The sequence below is a fragment of the Leucoraja erinacea genome, chromosome 1 (genome assembly GCF_028641065.1).
Source record: "Leucoraja erinacea ecotype New England chromosome 1, Leri_hhj_1, whole genome shotgun sequence".
In the NCBI taxonomy this organism is placed as follows: domain Eukaryota; kingdom Metazoa; phylum Chordata; class Chondrichthyes; order Rajiformes; family Rajidae; genus Leucoraja; species Leucoraja erinaceus.
Genome location: NC_073377.1, coordinates 34529443 through 34553827, shown reverse-complemented (window position 1 = coordinate 34553827; position 24385 = coordinate 34529443). Strand labels below are relative to the sequence as shown.

The window sequence follows — 24385 nt, the reverse complement described above, 5'->3', positions numbered from 1 at the left end:
CTCTTAATCTTTAAGAAAGTTATGGGCTTTTGACTGTCCTCGATCACAGCTTTTGTGTTAAGTCAATGGAAAGGCAATAGGGAACAAGATGCTAATTTCCGAGTATGAAAATGGCCATAACTTTTTTAATACTGAAGATATGAAAGTGAATTAGGTGTCAAATTAAATTTATTTTTATGGGATAAATTGCAGACGTCATTTTTTTAAATCTCAAAATTTTGTAACATTGCTACATTGGGTATGCAGCAAATAATTTTGCCTTGCCTCATCACATATATTGACAATAAAGTATTCCATTCCATTCCATTGTTCAATGAAGGGAATCGAGTGAAATGCTATTTAATGTTGTGTTTGATAAATTCCAAACTTTCTTGCTTTAAAAAACATGTTTTTTATCTGGTTATGCCTGAGGCTGTCCACAGGATTCCCAGGTACTTAAAAGGCAGGGCAGTTTTCCAGCAGTTTGCAATTGCACTGCATCAAGGTTGCACCCAGATTAGTCCGCTGAAATCTTCATTTCTCAATTCAAAATGGGAAAACAGAAAGCAATGATCAAAAAAATTGAAAATCATTGCCGAATAGAAAATCTGTTGGGAAGACAGTGTCTTGCTGAATGTCTAGGAACATTGATTCTTGTGGTAAGCATTTCACTTTAAGATTCGATGTTACTTGTCAAGCACTCTGTTTACATAACTTTGATAATGCTCTCACAGGAGAGTATTGGATGTTGTTTGTCACAAAGTGAAAATTACTACGTGGAGGTGAAAAACCAGAAAGAATTTGAATATGTAGAATAAAAGTTGGAAATTTTTTTGTCGAATTCCCTTGACATTTCTAATTTTAAAGCACCTATTTACAGTATTTGTAATGTGTAATGTTGCAAAATGATGGTTCTCCTTTAAGTTTTATAGCCATTTTATGCTTGTATTTTTTTTTCTTATTTGTCTACATTAATAATTCTTCTTGCATCAAAATGTCTTGAAGTTTGATCTCAGGTGTTCATAGTTCTAAAATCTGGACATCAGGGAAAAGTGGAAATTGTGTCGAAATTTCAAATAAAACTGGAGTTTATTGGTTTACTGCAACCAAATCTGTCAAGGGCATTACGATGCTTGAAAGAAAATAAGTTGTGATGTATTCTATGGGTAGATGTAGACGAGTTGCTGCAGAGAGGAAAAGCTCTGAATTTTGGTTCTTTCATGTTAGATCACCTCAACAATATATTTTTGGAAATTCTGCATGAATATAACCAGATTATAACTGCCTTTCAAAACCAGCGCTAACATTTTCCTACGGTTATTTTCCACCTCATTCAATCCAATATAAAACATATTTTGTCAAAGCACGTTGAAGAATTATTAATCATTGCCAGACGCCGTCAAATTTTAAAATGTATGCCTGAAAATAAATGATGAAAGATTTAGGGAATGTGCAATATAAAATCATGTCCTCTAGCAGTACTAATAATAGTTTTAACCATCTGATCACCAATTGAATATTTATTACATGTCATTTGAACCTCAGTGAGGCTCAAACGAAACTCAGTTTCTACAGCCATACAGAGACAATTCCTACAAGACACACACACAATTCAATTTACACAAACATCCATCACAGGGAATCTCCTCTTCACTGTGATGGAAGGCAAAGTCTTTTCTCGCCCCTGCACCATTTTTCTCCCGATGTTGAAGCCCCAGGCGGGCGATGGTAAGTCCCACTGCCATTTGAGGCCGCGCCGGGCGATGTACGGCCCCGCTCCAGGCCCAAAAGTCGCAAAGTTGGAGCCCCCGGCAGGCGTTCGAATGTCCCGCTGCCATTAAAGCCGCGCCGGGCGATGTACAGCCCCGCTCCGGATCGGGCTGGAGAAGTCGCGTTGCGGGAGCTCCGGAAAACGGTCTCTCACCCGGATCTGCGAACTCCCAATGTCCCAGTCCACCGGACCTGCGGCTGCAGTTGGAGCTTCTGCAGTTTATAGAAATATTTGCAAATATTTGTATGAATAGTTTTGTCCAAATCTTTGGATATTTGCAAATTTTTAGATATAAGGCGATCGATGGATTCATGTGGCCTCATCATTTATTCTATTTATTATTAGGTCGATTTTTAAAATGTTGATTTTGTAACAAACCACAAAGATATTGAATATCTGCCTGTTGTAGAGTTCTTCCCATATGTGAATTAATCACTTTTTTACGATAGGGAGAAAATTAATTTTGTTATTGAATGTTCTGGTTGTGTATTGCCCTACAGAGAAGTAATGTTTCAATGGTTGAATTTTATTTATTATCACATGTACCAAGGTACAGTGAAATTTATTTGCATACAGATCAGTAAGTTTCTTGCCATACATTACAATCCCCGATTAAGTTAGTCATTTTCAAAGCCGGCCCTAAAGGCCCGTTGCAGTCGTTGTCCATTGTCCCTCTCCTCACCCAGCCACCTTTAGCCTTTGTGCCCCAGGGGCGCCTCCCACAGCCGAGCTTGAGAGAATGTAAGACCACCAGTTCATCTCACCGGCCCCATGTTCCTACATCCACCATCATCGCCAAATCTCCCCATCTTAAGCTCCTGTCCCACTTTCACGACATAATTGGCGACCTCTGCCGAGTTTGCCCTTGACTCGTACTCGCAGCATGGTCGCCACGAGGTCGTGGGTCACTCTTCCACATGCTCGTAAGTGGTCTCCGCGTACTCGTGGCCTCAAGTAGACCGCGGCGTTTTTTCCAGCCTGATAAAAAAATGTCCACGATTTTAAAAAAAAGGTCGGCATGGTAAAAATTGATACTTTTTAAGTCATAGGTAGGTCGTAGGTAAGTCGTAGTAGGTCGTGATGGTAGTCGTAGGTAGTCGTAGGTCGGTAACTGGCCCAAGAATAAACATGCAAACATGACATCATTTTATCATGTGATCATTTCCACTCGTAGCTAGTCGTAGTTGGTTTTAGGTGTGGAAGACTGAGGTCGTGGGGGGTTGTAGGAGGTCGTCGACATAGTTGTAGGAGATCGTGGACATAGTCGTAGGAGGTATTTTACTTTGACAAGTCAACATGACCGTGCCATTTTTTTCAACTCGTCTAGGGTCTTCTAAACCCGTGGATTAGGTCGTCCAAGTGGGACGTCCCCTTTACTCTCCAGTTCTCTAGTTCTCGGGGGAATGTAGGAAATGACCCTCGGATGAAGCTCCCACTCCAGGTGGGGTTCCCGGTTCCATGGCGGGTGCGACAGGCCTACTGCCGGGGTATGGCCATGGCCCGTCGGGAGTTCTTCTGCTGCGGGCGGCCTGTAAAGTGGGTTTGGGTAATGTAGATCCAAGATCACCATTGGACAATATGTACATCAGCTGTGCAGAGATCCCATATCATGTCACAGTGCTAAGTTACGGAATCAGGACACCCCTAACACCCAGTGCTAGACCTGATCGTGGGCACATTGATGCAACTGATTCTACAATTTAGACCAGAAGATAATCACTGGACAAAAACACTGACGTGCAACACTTCCACTGAATGAGACGATGTTAGCAACATTGTTACTGGAGATCTTGAAAGACAGTAGCCTTACCTATAGCTTTACATAATGAACCATGTCAGAGCAGTCTCAGGGACTGATGAAGGAAGATAAAACAGTGCATTTTCACAGATACACATCACTCTGCAAACTTCTTCTCAAATTCCTCAGGTATGATTCCTAGATTTTCCATTTCCAGCAGGGAGTGATGGAATCATAGAAACATAGAAATTAGGTGCAGGAGTAGGCCATTCGGCCCTTCGAGCATGCACAGCCATTCAATATGATCATGGCTGATCATCCAACTCAGTATTCTGTACCTGCCTTCTCTCCACACCCCCCTGATCCCTTTAGCCACAAGGGCCACATCTAACTCCCTCTTAAATATAGCCAATGAACTGGCCTCAACTACCTTCTGTGGCAGAGAATTCCAGAGATTCACCACACTGTGTGAACATTTTTTTTCTCATCTCGGTCCTAAAATAGTTCCCCTTTGTCCTTAAATCAGCCTGGTGAACCTTTTCTGTACTCCCTCTATGGCAAGAATGTCTTTCCTCAGATTAGGAGACCAAAACTGTACACAATACTCCAGGTGTGGTCTTACCAAGGCCCTGTACAACTGCAGTGGAACCTCCCTGCTCCTATACTCAAATCCTTTTGCTATGAATGCTAACATACCATTCGCTTTCTTCACTGCCTGCTGCACCTGCATGCCTACTGAAGAAGGGTTTCGGCCCGAAACGTTGCCTATTTCCTTCGCTCCATAGATGCTGCTGCCCCCTCTGAGTTTCTCCAGCTTTTTTGTGTGCCTACTTTCAATGACTGGTGTACCATGACACCCAGGTCTTGTTGCATCTCTCCTTTTCCTAATCGGCCACCATTCAGATAATAGTCTACTTTCCTATTCTTGCCACCAAAGCACCAGAGTGAATCACAAGCACATACGATACAATATTCTGTCTATTTATGAATTTTAAAATGTTGAAAGTGTGCTAGGGGTTCACAAGAAATGGAGGAATAAAATTGGGTTTGGTATTATAGAAACAAGGAACTGAAGGTGCTGGTTTGCAAAAAAATACACAAAGTGCTGGAGTAACTCAGCAGGCCAGACAGCATCTCTGGAGAACATGGATAGATGATGTTTCGGAATGGGACCCTTCTTCAAACGGATTGTATGGGGGGGGAGGGGGGAGAAAAGAAAACTGGAAGAGAGACTGGAAGAGGGGTTGGACAAAGTGTGGCAGTTAATAGGTGAACACAGGCGAGGGGGGGGGGAGGGGTTGGGGGGGTTAATAGGCAGATGGTTGGACAAAGGTCAGGTATGAGTAAACAAGTGTGAGACAGAAGGATCGGCCTAGCATATGGAACCTTATCAAATGCTTTGCTGAAATCCATATAGACAATGTTTATGGCTTTGCCCTTATCAACCTCTCTGGTTACCTCTTCAAAAACTCAATCAAATCCATAAGATATGGTTTCCCATGTATAAAGCTATGCCAACTATTGCTAATCAGCCCCATATCTATCCAAATGCATATTTCCCATATCACTCAGATTGTGTAGGAAGGAACTGCAAATGGTGGTTTAAACCATAGACACAAAATGCTGGAGTAACTCAGCGGGACAGATAGCATCTCTGGAAAGAAGGAATGGATGACGATTTAGGTCGAGACCCTTCTTCAGACTCACTCATATATCACTCAGACCATATTTTGCAGCCCTTCTTAAATAGAGGCACTTATTAACCACCTTGCACTCTTCCGGCAGCTCACATGTGCCTAATGATCATTCATATTTCTCAGCCAGGTTGACTGCAATTTCTTCCCTAGCTTCCCACAGTGTCCTCAGATATATCTAATCAGGCCCCGGAGATTTATCTACCTTCGTACGCCTTAGGATGTCCAACACTTCCTCGACGGTAATACGGACTGTCCTCAAGACATCTCCATTAACTGTCTGCTGTCGCAAGTTCCCCAATCTTCATGTTTCTCCTCAAAAACAGAGGAGAAATACTCATTGAAGACCATGCCCATCTTGCACCTCCACACAGAGATGACCACATTGGTTTCTGAGGGGCTAGATTCTCTCTCTCTAGTTATCCTCCATCCCTTAATGTGCTTGGAAAATCTCCTTTATATTATTTGGCAGTGCTATTTCTTGCCCCCTTTTTACTCTCCTTATTTCTTTCTTAAGTATGCTTCTCAGTTTCCGAAACTCCTCCAGAGTGCACTTGATCCCACCTGCCTTTACCTTCTACTTTTTCCTGACCAGAACCACAATTTCCTTCATCATCCAAGCTTCCTTACTCCCACCTGCCTTGCCCTTTGCTCTAACAGGAACATGCATGCCCTAAACTAGACTTTTGTCATCACACTTTTAAAAGCATCGGTTGTAGCACACCATTAAGGATAAGGGGGAAATCTTTTAGGACCGAGATGAGAAAAACAGTGGTGAATCTGTGGAATTCTCTGTCACAGAATGTAGTTGAGGCCAGTTCATTGGCTATATTTAAGAGGGAGTTAGATGTGGCCCTTGTGGCTAAAGGGATCAGGAGGTATGGAGAGAAGGCAGGTACAGGATATTGAGTTGGATGATCAGCCATGATCATATTGAATGGCGGTGCAGGCTCGAAACGGCCGAATGGCCTACTCCTGCACCTATGTTTCTATTCTCTTTGTACAACGTGTAGTCAATAGTGGGGCTCTGGGACATGCCTAACAGGCCAAAAGGGAAAATGAGCCAACAACTGGGCAGCACAGTGGTGCAGCGGTAGAGTTGCTGCCTTACAGCGCCAGAGACCCAGGTTCAATCCTGATTATGGGTACTTTCTGTACCGAGTTTATACATTCTCCCTGTGACTGTGTGGGTTTTCTCCGGGTGCACCGATTTCCTCCCACACTCCAACGATGTACAGGTTTGTAGGTTAATTGGCTTCTGTAAATTATTGGTAGTGTGTAGGTGTGTGTACCATAGAGAGTATCCTGACCACCTGCTTCACGGTATGGTACAGCAACTGCACTGCTGCGGACAGGAAAGCACTACAACGGGTGGTGAAAACCGCGCAGCACATCATCGGTGCCCCGCTCCCTGCCATGGATGCCCTCCACCGAAAACGGTGTCTGAGATGGGCTGGGAAGATCATCAAAGACCCCCCACACCCCAACCATGGACTGTTTGCCCTCCTCCCATCAGGGAGGCGGTACAGGAGCCTCAGGTCACGTACCAGCAGGATGAGGAAAAGCTTCTATAACAACACAATCACACTGCTGAACTCGGAGTCCCGACGATAGATTTCTCTGGTCCCTCCGTCCCCCTTTGTTTAATCATTCTGTATTTCCTGATTATTCTGTATCTTCTCTCTTTCTATTTTTTTTCTTGTTTTTTCTCTTTATGTACAACTACTACGGACTGACGCAAAACTGCATTTTGTTGTACTGATACTTGTATTTGTGCGATGACATTAAAGTTGAATTGAATTGAATTGAATTGATAGTGTATCATGTGATACATTTCAATACAACGTCAGTTACCATGACATCCCTCCTTTATCAAACCAAAAGGATTTCCCCATCATCATATTGTAAATTGAACATTACAACACCATTCAGGATAGTGCTAGTGTACGGGGTGATCGCTCGGTTGGCGTGGACTCGGTGAGCCGAAGTGCCTTTTTCCACGCTGTATCTCTAAAGTCAAAATAATAACAGGCAGAATAGTCCAGTTCTGATACAGACAGAGAGAAAGAGTAAGTTACCTAAATTTGCAGAATTCAACAGCCGGGAAAGCTGTAACATGCCCAGACAGAAAATGAGGAGCTGTTCTGCATATTTATAATTGGCCTCGGTCTAACAGTGCAGGCGGCCACAGGCAGGAAAGGTGAGGTGGGAGTGAGATTGTTTAATTAAAGTGGCAGGCAAACTCTGGGCCACTCCTGCACATCGAATATAAATGCTCAACAAAGTGACCACTCAATCTCCATCTGGTTGTTATTCTTTGTCTGCTTTCAGTAAAGTAACAATGGAGTCTACCTTATAATGAATGAAGCAGAGATTTCATTGCTTTACATTTTATATTTTAAATGCATGACGTTCACCTGGTGACATCCTGGTTCTTTATCCCTTGGTGTAGGAAAGAACTGCAGATGCTGGTTTACACCGAAGATAGACACAAAATGCTGGAGTAACTCAGCAGGCCAGGCAGCATCGCTAGAGAGAAGGAATGGGTGGCCTTTCGGATCGAGACCCTTCTTCAGACTCCAGTCTTCAGGCTGTCTGTCCAGCTGAGTTACTCCAGCATTTTGTGTCTTTATCCCTTGGGTCTCAAAGTCATCAATCATTAGAGATATCTATAGTCTGAAGAAGGGTCTCGATCCGAAAGGCCACCCATTCCAGTCTATAGACTGCCTTCATAGAGGTGTCATTAACAATTTCTCCAAAAACCTGAAATGATGCAGATACATTTTGTTAAGCCATTTGGCAAAGTCCTTCCCTGTGCTCAGTCTCGGAGATGTGGCATCCATGGAAAAGTATGATCTCCTGTCCTTGCAGATGGCCGTTAACTTGTTTCCACTCGCAGTCTGCATCCATCGCCTGCCCAGGTGGTAGAAAGGTCACAGTGTGAGACCACCCAGTCAACAGCTTGAGATGCAGATTACAGGATCTGCTTTAAAACTAAGTTGCTGCAGATTGATTCAGTTTAGTTTAGTTTTAGTTCTGTAGACCTGGTGAAACAGCTGAAGTTCCCACAGCACATTGCCACGACCACCCTGAGTCCAGACATCCTCCTGGTCTCAGAGGCGGCCAAAAACATCGTCTTGTTGGAACTGACAATGCGTGGGCGGACCGTCTGGAGGAGGCCCACAAGATGAAGATGACCAAAAATGAAGAGCTGGTCATAGACTGCAGTAAGCAGGGCTGGAAGGCAAGGTGTATGCCCATCGAGGTTGGCTGCAGAGGTTCTGCAGGGCAATCGTTCCACAAAGCCTTGAGTGCACTGGGCATCAACGGAGTGGCGAGGAGAAGAGCCATCAAGAACATCACAGAGGCAGCAGAGAAGGCCTTGAGGTGGCTCTGGATCAGGAGAGAAGGTCCATGGGGAGGAGCGAATGCCACCTGAACACAAGTCGTGGTCTGATCAACCGCGGCTGGGTCGCCTGGGTGAGGGTGTCTGATGTTGAAAGACCCGAAACACCCAATGACCCCAGGTTACATCACTGATGATGTGTTCAGGAGCATCAATACATGTATTTGTATCAATAGTTTGGTTTGTTGTTGTCACATGTACTGATGTACAGTCAAAGTTTTGGATCAGCGACCATTCATCAGAACTGGGAACGAATTCTGTCAAAGGGTCACAGACCTAAAATGTTGGCTCTGTTTTCTACAGATGCTGCCAAACCTGCAGAGATTTTCCTGCATTTTCTGCTTTTTTGACTTTTTTGAGCTAAAATTTGTGAACATTCCCATATTGTTTTCTTAAGAACATATGTGATTGTTATTATCATATTACCTGGGTTGAATCCTAGTTACTAATATTGTACAGAGAATGGTCATTGGGAAGATGCGGTTGGATAATGGGTTATTTTAGTCTGTAATTTCATTTAGCTTGTGAAGTAATAACCTGGGCTGCCCACTGCCACTCTTCCTCCAAAACCCTTCACCCAATGTGAAGTTCTCAGAACATCATGCCTATCATCATGACTACTCTGAGTTACTTTGTGTGGATCCAGTACAGTTGCTTTTATTTGGTCGAGCCTTTAATTACTGTGGATTACAGCATGCGTGAGATAGAATACATTTCAGGAGTAGAGGGAAATAAAGAGACAATAATGGGATCGACGGGATTGCCTTTGTGGGAATCTGCATGGACTGTATGGATAATGAATGTTCAAGTCATCAAGTCCACTTTATTTGTCACATACACATACAAGATGTGGAGTGAAAATGAAAGTGGCAATTCCTGCGGATTGTGCAAAAACAACAGAACACAGAACAGAATAGAACAGAACCAGTATTTCCATTTTAGAAAAATAAATTAAAAAGACACAACACAACACAACTCTTTTCACACACCTCCCTGACCCTAGTCTGATGAAGGGTCTCGACCCAAAACGTAACGTACTCCTTTTCTCCAGAGATGCTGCCTGACCCGCTGAGTTACCCCAGCATTTTGAGTCTATCTTTGGACTGAGTAGTAACTCTCCTGTGAAGTAAGATATGACAAAACTCCAGGCTGGCATCTTTCTGATGACTTCTGCTACATGTTTTAACTCATGTTAACTCTGCTGCATGTTTTACCTGTGTCCACATATCCTGGTTGGCTGTACATTAAACTGCTATCAGAAAATCATGGAAACTCCCCGCAGATCAGGTAGAAGGTCTATTCATGGGTACATCTTTGTTCCGCTGGGCTAATTATACTTCTTAATGAGTCTGTCTACTTCTTTACTGAGGAATTAAATCCAATGAAATCTGAACTGACAGATCTGAGTCCAGCTGTAGCTGGGGTTTTAATCCATTTTATTGTCGATTTCAAAGCTCTGCACATACACAAAGAATCTTACTACATAAATACACAGCAATCGTATGTACTGCTCTCCCTCGATAGTTTTCAGAGCATAAACAATCCCGGACCCTTCTCTCATGCTGAAAGGAAGTCAAAAGAATGTAAAATATTAATGCCAAATATAATATGTATTAAGCTTTCCATTTTTTTCTCCAAACAGTTATTTGGTTGTGGAGCAGTGGCACAAGTTACCCTCAGCAGGGGTACACATGGACAATTTTTGACAATTAATTTTGCCTTCGGATTTGCAGTGATGCTTGGTGTGCTCATTGCTGGTAAAGTATCAGGTATGTCTGTCTATTGCCTGTCTGTCTGACTGTCCATCCATCCATCCATTCATTTAACCTCTCTCTCCCTCTCCCTCTCCCTCTCCCCTCTCCCTCTCCCTCCCTCTCCCTCTCCCTCCCTCTCCCTCTCCTCTCTCCCTCTCCTCTCTCCCTCCCTCTCCCTCTCCCTCCCTCTCCCTCTCCCTCCCTCTCCCTCTCTCTCCCTCTCTCTCTCTCCCTCTCCTCTCTCCCTCTCTCCCTCTCCCTCTCCTCTCTCCCTCTCCCCCTGTCCCTCTCCCTCTCCCTCTCCCTCTCCCTGTCCCGTCTTCCCTTTAGAAATGAACCATCCACAGTGGACACATACTCTACATGATAAAGAGAATAATGTATAATGTAAGATAAAGCCCAGTAAAGTCAGATTAAAGAAAGTCTGAGGGTCTCCAATGCGGTGGATAGTAGCTCAGAACCACTTGTTGATAGGATGAGACGTGGCGTGAAATGCTTCATAGGAAGCCACTTTTCAAAAATTTATTTATTAAAAATAAAAAAAATGAATATGTTTGACATTAATCTTTTAATCTGGTTCAGGGAGGTTTCATTGTGGTGGGTGAAACTAGAATGGGGGAGGTAGAGGGAAATGGGTGATGGGGAGGCTGGAGAGGTGCATGGGAAACAAAACAAATATTCATTTATTTGTTGTGCTTTTGTTCCTTTGTACAGGAGCTCATCTGAACCCCGCCGTGACCTTTGCCATGTGCTTGCTTGCCCGTGAGCCCTGGATAAAGTTTCCCCTTTACTCTTTGGCGCAAACACTTGGTGCCTTCCTAGCATCGGGTATTATTTTTGGTTTGTATTATGGTGAGTTCTTATTTCATTTAATACATTCCATTGCAAAAAAATATGCACAATGAATAGAAGCAGAACATGCGAGGACAGGTGGAAACCAGTTTAGTTTATTGTCACGTGTACCGAGGTACAGTCAAAAACTTTTGTTGCGTGCTAACCGGTTAGAGGAAAGGCAATACATGATTACAATCAAGCCTTCCATAGTGTACAGAGATGCATGATAAAGGGAATACAGTTAATTATGTTTAATGCAAGATAAAGTCCAGTAAAGTCTGATTTAAAGATAGTCCAAGGGTTTTTAATGAGGTAGACCGTGGCTAGTTACTGCTCACTAGTTGTAGGTAGGATGGTTCATCCAGCTGCAGCTCCAGTTCCTTACTGCGATCCTTAACAAGCTGCAGCTGAACAAACTTACTACAGATGTTGTCCTCAAGGGCACTGGAAATCCCCCTGGCTTCCACCATCCAGCAGGGAGGGGGAGCATTCAACTATTCCGCACCACCTCAATGACACCGTAAACCCAGGGAGAATTACACAGAGAAAATGAACGCACCTTAGCCTCCCGTTACCCTATCCTCAGCCCTCTTGCCAAAGCCTTTTGAGCCAAAGTCTCAATACTGTGGTGACCCTCAACACAGCACATCACCTCAACACAGCCTCTCTTGTTTACTTGTGTTTAGAGTTTAGAGATAAGGTGTGGATACAGGCCTGAGTTCTCTTCGACCAATGATCACCCATGCACTAGTCCTTTCCTACACACTAGGGGCAATTTAGAGAAGCCAATGACAAACTCTACAAAATCGTCTTTGCAATATAGGACGAAACTGGAACACCCGTGCAGTCACAGAGAGAATGTACAAATTCAGCACCAACCCCTGTAGTCAGGATCGAACCCAGGTCTCTGACGCAGTGAGGCAGCACTGCGCTACTGTGCTGCCCTAATCTCCACTGAATAGGAATTATGGTATTCTGTGTAGTTCTGTATTTCCAGTGATGGGCACTATTTATATTTAGGCCTGCAGTTGAATTCTGTAAAATGGTGGCATAGATTGTGTTGTTAAATCTGTAAAATGACTGTAAAGTGAATCTATGGAATCATTACTAATCACCCTTGTGCCATTCAGATGCGTTTTGGGACTTCAGTGGTCAAAACCAACTACTAGTTTACGGTCCTAATGCCACGGCTGGAATTTTTGCAACGTATCCATCTGCACATTTAGGTTCATCCAATGGTTTCTTTGATCAGGTGAGCAAGCACAAATGTACTTAATTAAATGTTATATGCTGTATCATGTAAACAGCAGCTTCTAATCTTTACGCTGTTTAAAGATTAATTACAAATTGAAACCTCGGCTAACTTCTTTCTGTTTGTCTATTAATAACTCATATGGAGGATGATATCGTAAAATAATTCACAGATTAATGCATTAAACTATCCTTGAAGCACATAATTAGAACTTGAATATAATATGTCGAACCAACAAAGGATGGCATTCCTTCACTCCATAGTTGCTGCCTCACCCACTGAGTTTCTCCAGCATTTACCAAGGATGGCAAAAAAATCAGTTTAGTTTATTGTCACGAATACCGAGGTACAGCGGAAAGCATTGCCAGCAGAGCTCACCGAAGGACATAAACCACATCAGAAACACAACGAAACAAACTTGGCAGAAAGTACATACATTTTAAATGAATGGAAATTGGTGGCCCATCCCGATGAATTCCAGCAAGTTAGTGCAGCACCGAGGCTTTGCATTGCGGATGGCATGAATCCTGTTGCATGAAAGACATCAGCTTTGCTCACCATCCCTTACAATAGGGGTTCACAGGCTTCTCGGACTGGATGACTGTGACTAGTGGTGTGCCTCAGGGTTCGGTGCTGTTTGCCATCTACATCACTGATTTAGATGAGAACATACAGGGCAAGATTAGCAAGTTTGCTGAGGATGCAAAAGTGAGTGGTTTTGCAGATGGTGAAGAGGTTGTGAACGATTACAGCAGGATCTGGATCGATTGGCCAGGTGGGTGGAGGAATGGTTGATGGAATTTAATACAGAGAAGTGAGAGGTGTGGCATTTTGGGACGTCGAACAAGGGCAGGACCTACACAGTAAATGGTAGGCCTCTGGGTAGTGTTGTAGAGCAGAGGGATCTAGGAGTGCAGGTGTATTGTTCCTTGAAGGTCGAGTCACAGGTAGATAAGGTGGTCAAAAAGGCTATTGGCACTCTATCAACCAGACCTGCAGAAATGCAAAATGCAAAGAGTCTTATTCACATCTCAACCAATTTTATTTATCCATTGAAAAAGTCCAAATTCAGAATCTACCGTGTTAATGTACAGTGGCGGCGCCTGACGGCACCGGCTCGACTACAGTCGTCTGTCTTTTTTTATTTTTGTCTTGTTAAATGTATGTCTTGAGTTAGTATTTATTATTTTTTTTAGCTGTGTATATGTGGGGGGGCTGTGGGGGAAACCGTTTTAAATCTCTTCCCGGTGTGGGGACCCGACTATTCCCTGTCGGGTCTCGGATGTCGTTGGGCCTAACATCGTGGAGCCGGCGGCGACCTCCGGCCGGGACTAACCTGGGGGTTCCAGTTGCAGAGCCTGCGGAACTGACATCGCGGAGCTGGCCAACTTTGGAGCGGGAAGAGCTATGGTGGCATGCGGCTGCGACCCGACTTTTGGAGTTCGGAGGCACCGGCCGTAGACCCGGTGGACGGGAACATCGGGAGCTCGCAGGTCCCTGGTGGGAGACCGCTTTTCCGAGCTCCGCAACGGCGACTTCTCCCGTTGGAATCGCGGGTTTAAGGACATGGAGCCGGGGCCTAACATCGCCCGGCGTGGCTTAAACAGCCTCAGGACTTACCATCGCCCACCGGGGGCTTTAATATCGGAGCCCCAGTTCGCCTCGACACTGCAGTTGGACTGCTGGACCACGGGAGAAGGAACAAAGGGAAGAGATAAAGACTTTGCCTTCCATCACAGTGAGGAGATGTTGGAGACTCACTGTGATGGATGTTTATGTAAACTGTGTTAAGTGTGGGTCTTGGATTGTTTTGTAATGTAAAAACTGTAGAAATGATATTTTGTCCAAACCTAGGTTTGAATGACAATAAATTGCATTCTATTCTATTCTATTCTATTCTATTCTAATAACAGAATATCAATATAACAAACTGTACACTCTCCAGCACATTTCAAGTCAGAATTAGTTGATCAGGATCTAGCCATGTTCCATACCTCTCATAAGCATTATAAAGTGTGTCTGCATCTATTAAAAACCTTTGGCTTACTTGTTTCACTTTGTTGATGACCACTACACTGTTGTTCCTTAAATATATTATACACTGCTGTGTTTCAGGATTGTAAATAGCTGTTCCACAGAAACATTTTTAAGCAATATGTATCGTGTATTACTGAGACTAGTTGATATAACATATAACAATTACAGCACGGAAATAGGTCATCTCGGCCCTACAAGTCCGTGACGAACAACTTTTTTCCCTTAGTCTCACCTGCCTGCACTCATATCATAACCCTCCATTCCCTTCTCATCCATATGCCTATCCAATTTATTTTTAAATTATACCAACAAACCTGCCTCCACCACTTCCACTGGAAGCTCATTCCACACTGCTACCACTCTCTGAGTAAAGAAGTTCTCCCTCATGTTACCCCTAAACTTCTGTCCCTTAATTCTGAAGTCATGACCTCTTGTTTGAATCTTCCCTATTCTCAAAGGGAAAAGCTGGTCCACATCAACTCTGTCTATCCCTCTCATCATTTTAAAGACCTCTATCAAGTCCCTCCTTAACCTTCTGCGCTCCAGAGAATAAAGACCTAACTTATTCAACCTTTCTCTGTAACTTAGTTGTTGAAACCCGGGCAACATTCTAGTAAATCTCCTCTGTACTCTCTCTATTTTGTTGACATCCTTCCTATAATTGGGCGACCAAAATTGTACACCATACTCCAGATTTGGTCTCACCAATGCCTTGTACAATTTTAACATTACGTCTCAGCTTCTATACTCAATGCCAAGATTTATAAAGGCTAGCATACCAAAAGCTTTCTTTACCACCCTATCTATATGAGATTCCACCTTCAAGGAACTATGCACTGTTATTCCCAAATCCCTCTGTTCAACTGTATTCTTCAATTCCCTACCATTTACCATGTCCTATTTTGATTTGTCCTGCCAAGGTGCAGCACCTCACATTTATCAGCATTAAACTCCATCTGCCATCTTTCAGCCCATTCTTCCAAATGGCCTAAATCACTCTGTAGACTTTGGAAATCCTCTTCATTATCCACAACCCCCTGGTATCATCGGCATACTTACTAATCCAATTTACCACACCTTCATCCAGATCATTGATGTACATGACAAACAACAAAGGGCCCAACACAGATCCCTGAGGCACCCCACTAGTCACCTGCCTTCAACCCGACAAACAACCATCCACCATTACCTGGCTTCTCCCATTCAGCCACTGTTGAATCCATCTTGCTACTCCTGCATTTATACCCAACAGTTGAACCTTCTTAACCAACCTTCCATGAGGAACTTTGTCAAAGGACTTACTAAAGTCCATATAGACAACATCCACTGCTTTACCCTCGTCAATTTCCCTAGTAACCTCTTCAAAAAATTCAAGAAGATTAGTCAAACATGACCTTCCAGGCACAAATCCATGCTGACTGTTCCTAATCAGACCCTGTTTATCCAGATGCTTATATATATTATCTCTAAGTATCTTTTCCATTAATTCGCCCACCACTGAAGTCAAACTAACAGGTCTATAATTGCTAGGTTTACTCTTAGAACCCTTTTTAAACAATGGAACAACATGCGCTGTACGCCAATCCTCGGGGACTATTCCCGTTTATAATGACATTTGAAATATTTCTATCATAGCCCCGGTTATTTCTACACTAACTTCCCTCAATGTCCTAGGGAATATCCTGTCAGGACCTGGAGACTTATCCACTTTTATATTTTTCAAAATTATATGTTAGCTATAAATCATGTTTTCATAGAGATTAAACATGTGTAACATGAAAGTTTATCAAGATATTGAAATATCTTTTGACTTTGAATAGAGTCTGGTAAACATTGGACATTGAAACAAAATGCATACCGACAGGTAGGCTGACAGCAAATGCAGGGAAACAATACGTGTCTAAAGGGCCCGTCCCACTAGCATGCGTCTGCATGCGGCAAGCGTGACCTAACGTGGTCGCTTGAGCCGTACGGCATCGTGACGGCCGGTCCCGACATCGCGCGGGGCTCCGAAAAACTGACATTGTCCAAAGATTCCGCACGGCAACGGCATTGAGGCCGTTCGGGATCACTCGACCTCTGCGCGGCCCCCGCTTCCGGTTTGGTTGCGCTCACTGCATGCAGTCGCATGGTCGTGGGACAGGCCCTGTACGGGGATCACTCGACCTCCGCACGGCCCCCACTTCCGGTTTGGTCGCGCTTGCCGCATGCAGTCGCATGCTCGTGGGACAGGCCCTTTAGATTTGTACGTCAGAATACAGAAAAAATCATGGGTTTTGATTAGCATTGACTTTATTGTGTTCCAATACATGATGATAACCCAGAGTCAAGGAGTCACAGTGTCATAGGCACGGTAACAGGCCCTTCGGCCCAACTTGTGCATGCCGACCAAGATGCCTGTATTTGGTCCACATCTATCTAAACATCTTGATTAATATGGGTGACAGAGGTTGTGGGGAGAAGGCAGGAGAATGGGGTTGAGAGGGAACGATAGATCAGCCATGATTGAATGGTGGAATGGACGATGGACAGAAAGGCCTAATTGTGCTCTTATAACTTATGAACATAAACCTTTCCTATCCATTTAACCAGACCTGTTCTGATTAAATTTCATTATTTACATGTAAGATGAAATTAATCAGATTGGTGGTTTGTACAAAGCTTGGTCTCATCAAATATTTGACCTGTCTACTGTCAAGTAAGCAAGTTTATTTATATAGCACATTACAGCAACAAGACAAAGTGCTTTACACAAAGCATTAAAAAGCAATCAAAAGCAATTAAAAAGTCAGTAAAAAGAATAGAAAATAAAAGCACGCTAAAATAGAATAAGACGTATAAAATACAAAAATAAAAATGACTGTGCAGTGTTAGAAATGAATAATTATTTTAATTTAACTAAAATGAAAAGTAATTAAAAGCAGCGTCAAAGAGAAAAGTCTTCAGCCCCGATTTAACAGAACTGAGATTTGGAGCGGATCTGCATTTTTCAGGAAGTTTGTTCCATATATGTGGTGCATGAAAACTAAACGCTGCTTCTCCATGTTTAGTTCTGATTCTGGGGACAGAAAGCAGACTTGTCCCAGACGACATAGAAACATAGAAAATTGGTGCAGGAGGAGGCCATTTGTCCCTTTGAGCCAGCACCTCAGAGGTCTGCACCTCATATTCCGCCTGGGTTGCTTGCGTCCGGATGGCATGAACGTTGAATTCTCCCAATTTTGCTAGCCCTTGCTGTCTCCTCCCCTTCCTTAACCCTCGAGCTGTCTCCTCCCATTCCCCCCGCCCTCAGGCTACTCCTCCTCCCTTTTCCCTTCCTTCTCCCCCCCACCCCCCATCAGTCTGAAGAAGGGTTTCGGCCTGAAACGTCGCCTATTTCCTTCGCTCCATAGATGCTGCTGCACCTGCTGAGTTTCTCCAGCATTTTTGTGTACCTTCGATCTTCCAGCATCTGCAGTTCCTTCTTGAACACCTCAGAGGTCTGGATGGTTCATAATGTAGCAGATGATCAGAAATGTATTTTGGCCCTAGACCATTCAGTGCTTTATAAACCAACAGTAATATTTTGAAATCAATTCTTTGACAGACTGTAAGACCTCAAAACTGGAGTGATGTGATCCACTTTCTTGGTCTTAGAGTGGACTCGAGCAGCAGCGTTCTGAATCAGCTGCAGATGCCTAGTCGATGTTTTAGGGAGACCTGTGAAGGCAGCATTACAATAGTCAAGTATACTGAATATAAATGCATGGACAAGTTTTTCCAAATCCTGCTGAACCATAAGTCCTTTAACCCTTGATATATTCCTAAGTTGATAGTAGGCTGACTTAGTAGTTGTCTTAAAGTGATTGTTGAAATTCAGGTCTGAGTCCATGATGACACCAAGAGTTCTGGCTTTGTCCGTGGCTTTTAACATTGCCGATTGAAGCTGACCACTGACTCGTTCCTCATTAGCTCCAAAAACAACTACCTCAGTTTTGTCTTCATTTAATTGAAGAAAGTTTTGGCACATCCAGTCGTTCATTTGTTCGATGCACTTACTCAGTATTCGGGTTGGTCCATAGTCCCCTGGTGATATGTAGGTATGTTACAAAACGTACCTGAATCGTGGCTGAGCATCTGCCCCTCCCCTTGTGTGTGATTTTGGAGCTGTTTGGAGGGGGCGGGTTTAAAACCCGATTTTTACTAGGCTGTTCCAATCGCAGATGTTCAGCCTAGTAAATCATTAACGGAGAATCGCTGCAAGACCCGGTCCCAAAAGCTATTATTAGTTTTATAGGCCTCGAAGAGTAGATATAATAAATTTAAAAGCTCTCGTTCAGTTCGCAAGCTCTGGCAGCCCCAGGGTTTTATAAAGCAAACAATTAAAGGTATGTACCTTATTTTTACATTAAATGGGGCATGTATATTACCCTATAATTATAATTTTCTATAGCGAGTAGCTCATTTTGGGCTTTTTATATCCCCCAGTATTTTTCTCGGCATTTGAGGGCACTAATCCAGCGCGCTGTCAACATTCTAAACCTGCGCGTTCCACATGAACCCACTAGAAAACCGATTTAAATGGGCATTTATTTACAGCAATTGAACACTAAATTCCTTCCATTTGGCCTATAAATTAATGTAAATTAGATATAAAAATCATGTTATATTGTGAATTATTTGTGAATAATCTTTGGACACTTAGGCTATTTAAAAATGTTAATCTTTCCTTAAGAAATGTGCTTTTGATTATCTAAGATCACAGCTTTTTTGTAATGCCCATTGAAAATCAATAGGGAACAAGATGCTAATTTCCGAGTATGAAAATGGTCATAACTTTTTTAATACTTGAGATATGAAAGTGAATTTGGTGTCAAATTAAACTTATTGTTATGCTTTATCTGATGGGATAAATTGCAGACTTGATTTTTTAAATCTCAAAATTTTGTAACATTGCTATGATATGGTTATGTACATTTGTGGGTCGTCTGCATAATTATGGTAACTTATTTTGTTGTTTTCCATAATCTGAGCCAGTGGCAACATGTAGATGTTAAACATAAGAGGCCCCAGAATTGAACCCTGGGGAACTCCACGTCATATTTGTCCGCTTTGATGTGCAACCTATAAACCTATAGACACAAAGTATTAAAAAGATAAAGAGATTGGAGAAATGAAATGCAGCCATAAACCTGTGATGTGCTACTATGTAAGTAGATAGATGGCAGATGGTCAATTCCTATAAACTAAGATAATCCACTGAATGAAGCCAGTGATGCCGCTGAATATGAGAAACGCAGCCCCCTATTGTACTCCCTGTACACACATGACTGTGTGGCAAGGTTCAACTCCAACTCAATAATTAAGTTTGCTGATGACACTGCGGTGGTGGGCCTGATCTCAGACAACGATGAAAAGGCCTACTGGGAGGAGGTGGCTGATCTAGCACTCTGATGCCAGGATAACAGGAGGGCACATCATCCGAGGACGTACACACCATTGAAGATAAATGGGGATCCTGTGGCTAGGGTGAGCTGTTTTAAATATCTGGTAGTCCACATCTCTGAGGATATGACATGGACAGCACACGCCGCAGCACTCGTGAGTAAGGCAAGGCAGCGCCTTTACCACCTCAGGCAATTGAGGAAATTCAGAGGATCTCCTAGGATCCTCCAGGGCTTCTACGCAGCGGCTGTGGAAAGCATCTTGTCCGGGAACATTACCATCTGGTTTGTGAATTGCTCTGCAGAGAGTAGTGCGTTCGGCCGAACGCACTATGGGAACTTCACTCGCCCCCCTGCAGGAACTATACATCAGGAGGTGCAACTCCAGAGCCAATAAAATCATGGGAGACCCCTTCCACCCCATGCAACGGACTGTTCCAGCTACTACGGTCAGGCAAACGCCTCCGTTGCCATGCTGTGAGAACGGAAAGGTTGAGAAGGAGTTTCTTCCCAGAGGCCACTCGGACTGTAAATCTCATCAGGGACTAACTTTACTGAACGTTTTTCCTTCCAATATTTAATATGTAAAAGAATATGTGTGTGTTTATGATGTGTTTATAGTTTGTTTGTTTGTCTTTTTGCACAAAGTCCGCGAGCATTGCCACTTTCCATTTCACTGCACATCTCGTATGTGTATGTGACGAATAAACTGACTTGACTTGACTTGACTAACTGTGGAAGCTCATTGAGAACAGCCACATGCCAGTTGTATGATATTGTGGGGTATAGCTGGCAAATACAGAACATTTACTGTAATCCTGCTCAGTATTGAAAGCACAGTCAATCCACAATCTCAATGATAAACTCTCTGTTGTGATTCCTTTTCTGATGCTTACAATTGTCTGGTAACGGTGAAAAGAGGAATCTCTGGTGTCCAACAGGGCGGTTATTACCAAGGTGGTTGAGCAGAGAGTCACATGAAAGTTTTCACAGGGAGTGATCTAGAAAGCAATTTTTATTTTAAATGTGATGCTGGGTTGTAAGCAATCAAACATAGACATAAATTTAAATTAGAAATAATATAGACAATGAATATAAACAAATATTTTAATGAAAATGTCCTTACATTTTGAAATAGTAATGTAAGAACATTACAATTCAGATGCTGAATGTTCATTGTTTGGGGTAATGAGGTTTGCCAAGCAGCAAATAATGCGTTTGTGTTATTTAAAACTCACTTAGTTCTCATGAAATTAAGCATAAGATGATTTGGAATATGTTATGGAGACTCAGGCTCTAGTTAAATCAGGCTCTAGTTAAACTACATGAGCCTGGTTATAGAGGAGAAAGTGGCATAAACTTAAACCGGTTTAAACTTACCGCTGGCAGGAGCTTTGACATGCGAACAACGCATGCGGACTGGGGGGTTTCTTCACAGAATCACTCACGTGACTCCGAAGTAAAATGTAACCTGTGAAAGCTTCAGAACCATCAGTAACATTAGAATTTCCCACTGAGCTATCCAAGCATAACACTACCCAAGCTGCTTTCAATACTCAGGTTATAAACTCCAGTTCATTTCCCAATCGGTGCACTCCTAATGGAAATTTGATGTGCTGAAAACCACACCAACAGGACATCATCAAACCACTGGTTCAAAGGTGAAGGGGAAAAGATTTAATAGGAATTTGAGGGGTAACTATTTCACACAGGTGGATGTATGGATCAAGCTGCCAGAGGAGGTGGTTGAGGCAGGGACTATCCCAACATTTAAGGAACAGTTAGACAGGCACATGGATAGGACAGGTTTGGAGGGATATGGACCAAATGCTGGCAGGTAGGACTAGTGCAGATGGGACATGTTAGCCTGTGTACGCAAGTTGGGATGAAGGTTTGTTTCCACACTGTATATCTCTATGACTATATGAAAATAAGCTTGACTGTTCCCTTCAACATTTTACGAGTGTTTGATGGCTTTGGGCCTGTACTCACTGGAGTTTAGATGGATGAGGATCTCATAGAAACTTACCATATAATGAAAGGCCTGGATAGATTGGATGTATCCAGCAGTGGGATCGTCTAAGATCAAAGAGCATAGGTTCAACATAAAAATACATTGTAGCGCATGCAAATACATTGCATTGTACCTTGGGGTAGTCAAACCCTCGAATTGGCTATTCCAGTCACGTGGGCGCAGGGAGCGGGTTTTGTGTGCTTTCTGTCATTTTCATTAATTCGAGCTCCACAACATCGTTATATAGCTGTCTTACAGACTCGCGCTATTCATAGTTTTACCATTCGTAATAAAGATCATTGAATTAACTCACGGTCTCGACTCCGCTAAACTGGTGACCCCGATGTGCCCAATCGTTATTGGATGCCGACAATGCAAGCCGCCGCCGTTCCCGACGCTCAACAGAATGTCGTTGGCCTAAAGCCGCCGGTGTTCTGGGTGGAACAGCTACAGGTTTGGTTCGCCCACGTGGAGGCACAATTCCACCTCCGTAACATAGCGGTGGACGACACGAGATACTTCCACGTCATCAAAGCGCTCACGCAGGAGATGGCTTCGCGGTTATTGCCTGTCCTGCAAGACCCGCCGGCACTCGCTAAATACCAGGGCCTCAAGGCCCTCCTTCGCACGTTCGGGCTGAACCGCCGAGACCGCGCCGCCCGCCTCCTGCACATGGACGGGTTGGACGATCGCAGGCTGTCCGTGCTGATGGCGGAAATGCTTGCCCTGATGGACGACACCATCCGTGGCTGCTTTTTGAACAGGCCTTCTTGGAGCAGATGCCGGACGATGTCCGCCTCAAGCTCGCCGGCGCTGATTTCGCCAACTCCATACCGCTCGCCGAACTCTGGCTGACGAAAGAGCAAGATGGTGGTACCATCAACCGGGTTTCCGCTCTAGCACGTCATTCGCCTCGGCGAGACCGCGGCAACGCCACGCCCATGGTTTCCACTGCAGAGCCACAGCAGCGCGCCGGGGACTGGGGTAAGCACAAATGGTGCTTCTATCACCTCCGCTCAGGGCGCTGAGGCTCGACGCTGCCATCAACGCTGGTCGTTTCAGGGAAATGTCTCGGCCGATCGTCTGTAAAGGCGATCATGATTGGCCCAAACAACCGCCTCTACGTCCGTGACTATCACTCCGGCAGACGTTTCCTTGTCGACTCCGGGGCTATCGTTAGTTCCCTCCGGCCGACCGGACGCGACACTGTGCTGGTAAGTGGGGCCCAGTGCTTACGGCTGTTAATAGGAGCACCATCCGTACTTACGGCACACGGACCCTCTCACTCACATTTGACTCCCGTCCGTATAAATGGACGTTCATCGCGGCCGACATCGCACAGCCTCTCCTGGGTGCCGACTTCCTGCGGACGTTCTCCCTCGCAGTCGATGTGGGGGCGGACACACAATCGGACCCCGCTCCCGCCCAGCACACAGCTCAGCGCCATCGCCAAAGTTGACGGCCCCTACGCCTCCCTCCTCACCGATTTCCCAGAGCTCCTCACTCCCCGTTTCAACGCGGCAGCCCCCAAGCACGAGGTCGTACATCACATCCCCACCGTGGGCTCTCCGATACACACCCGGGTGCCCCGCCTTCCACCGGACAAGCTGCGCATCGCCCAGGATGAGTTCCAGCTAATGAAGGACATGGGGATTGTCTGGCGCTCGGACAGCCCGTGGGCCCCCCGCTACATTTGGTTCCCAAAGCATCTGGGTCGTCTGAACACCATGACAATGGCAGACCGCTACCCAGTGCCCCACATCCAAGACTTTTCTGCCCACCTCGAGGATGCCGCTTTCTTCTTGAAAGTCGACCTCGTCCAGGGGCTATAGATTCCCATTCACCCAGACGACATCCCCAAAACCGTGATGATCACCCCGTTCAGCTTGTTCGAGTGACTACGTATGGCTTTTGGATTAAAGAACGCCGCGCAGGTATTCCAAAGGCTTATGGACAGGGTCGGGACAGGTCTGCCGTTTGTGTTCATCTACCTCGATGACATCCTGGTTGCAAGCCCCACCCAGGAGGAGCACATTGTTCACCTGCGGACCCTCTTCCAGCGCCTCCTCGACCACGGCCTCGTAATCAACCCCACCAAGTGCCAGTCCGGTCTCCGTTCCATCTCCTTTCTGGGGCACAGCGTCACACCGCAAGGCTCCGCCCCGCCATCCAGCAGTTCCCCCAGCCGCACACGGTAAAGGGGTTGCAGGAATTTTTTGGCATGGTGAATTTTTATCACCGTTCCATGCTGGCAGCTGCCAACATTATGCGCCCCCTGTTCCAGTGCCTCATGGGCAAGTCGCAGGAGCTCGAATGGTCCTCAGAGGCAGTCGCGGCATTCAAGGGTGCTAAGGCGGCCCTGGACAATGCGACCATGTTGCTCCACCCGCAGGCCTCAGCCTCAACGGCACTCACCGTGGACATCTTCGACGCGGCTGTGGGCAGCATCCTGGAGCAGCACATCGACGGCCGCTGGTCTTTTT

At 44.5% G+C, this 24385-nt stretch overlaps 1 protein-coding gene across 1 annotated transcript in view; it reads left to right on the top strand.

Moving 5' to 3' along the window:
* Positions 1–423: 423 nt before the first annotated feature.
* aqp7 (aquaporin 7) overlaps positions 424–24385 on the top strand; it is a 35293-nt gene continuing 11331 nt past the window's right edge. The window contains exons 1-4 of the mRNA XM_055632493.1: positions 424–638; positions 10231–10357; positions 11057–11194; positions 12307–12428. Coding sequence (XP_055488468.1) covers positions 531–638; positions 10231–10357; positions 11057–11194; positions 12307–12428 — 495 coding nt within the window. The 5' untranslated portion in view covers positions 424–530. The remainder of the gene's footprint in view (positions 639–10230; positions 10358–11056; positions 11195–12306; positions 12429–24385) is intronic.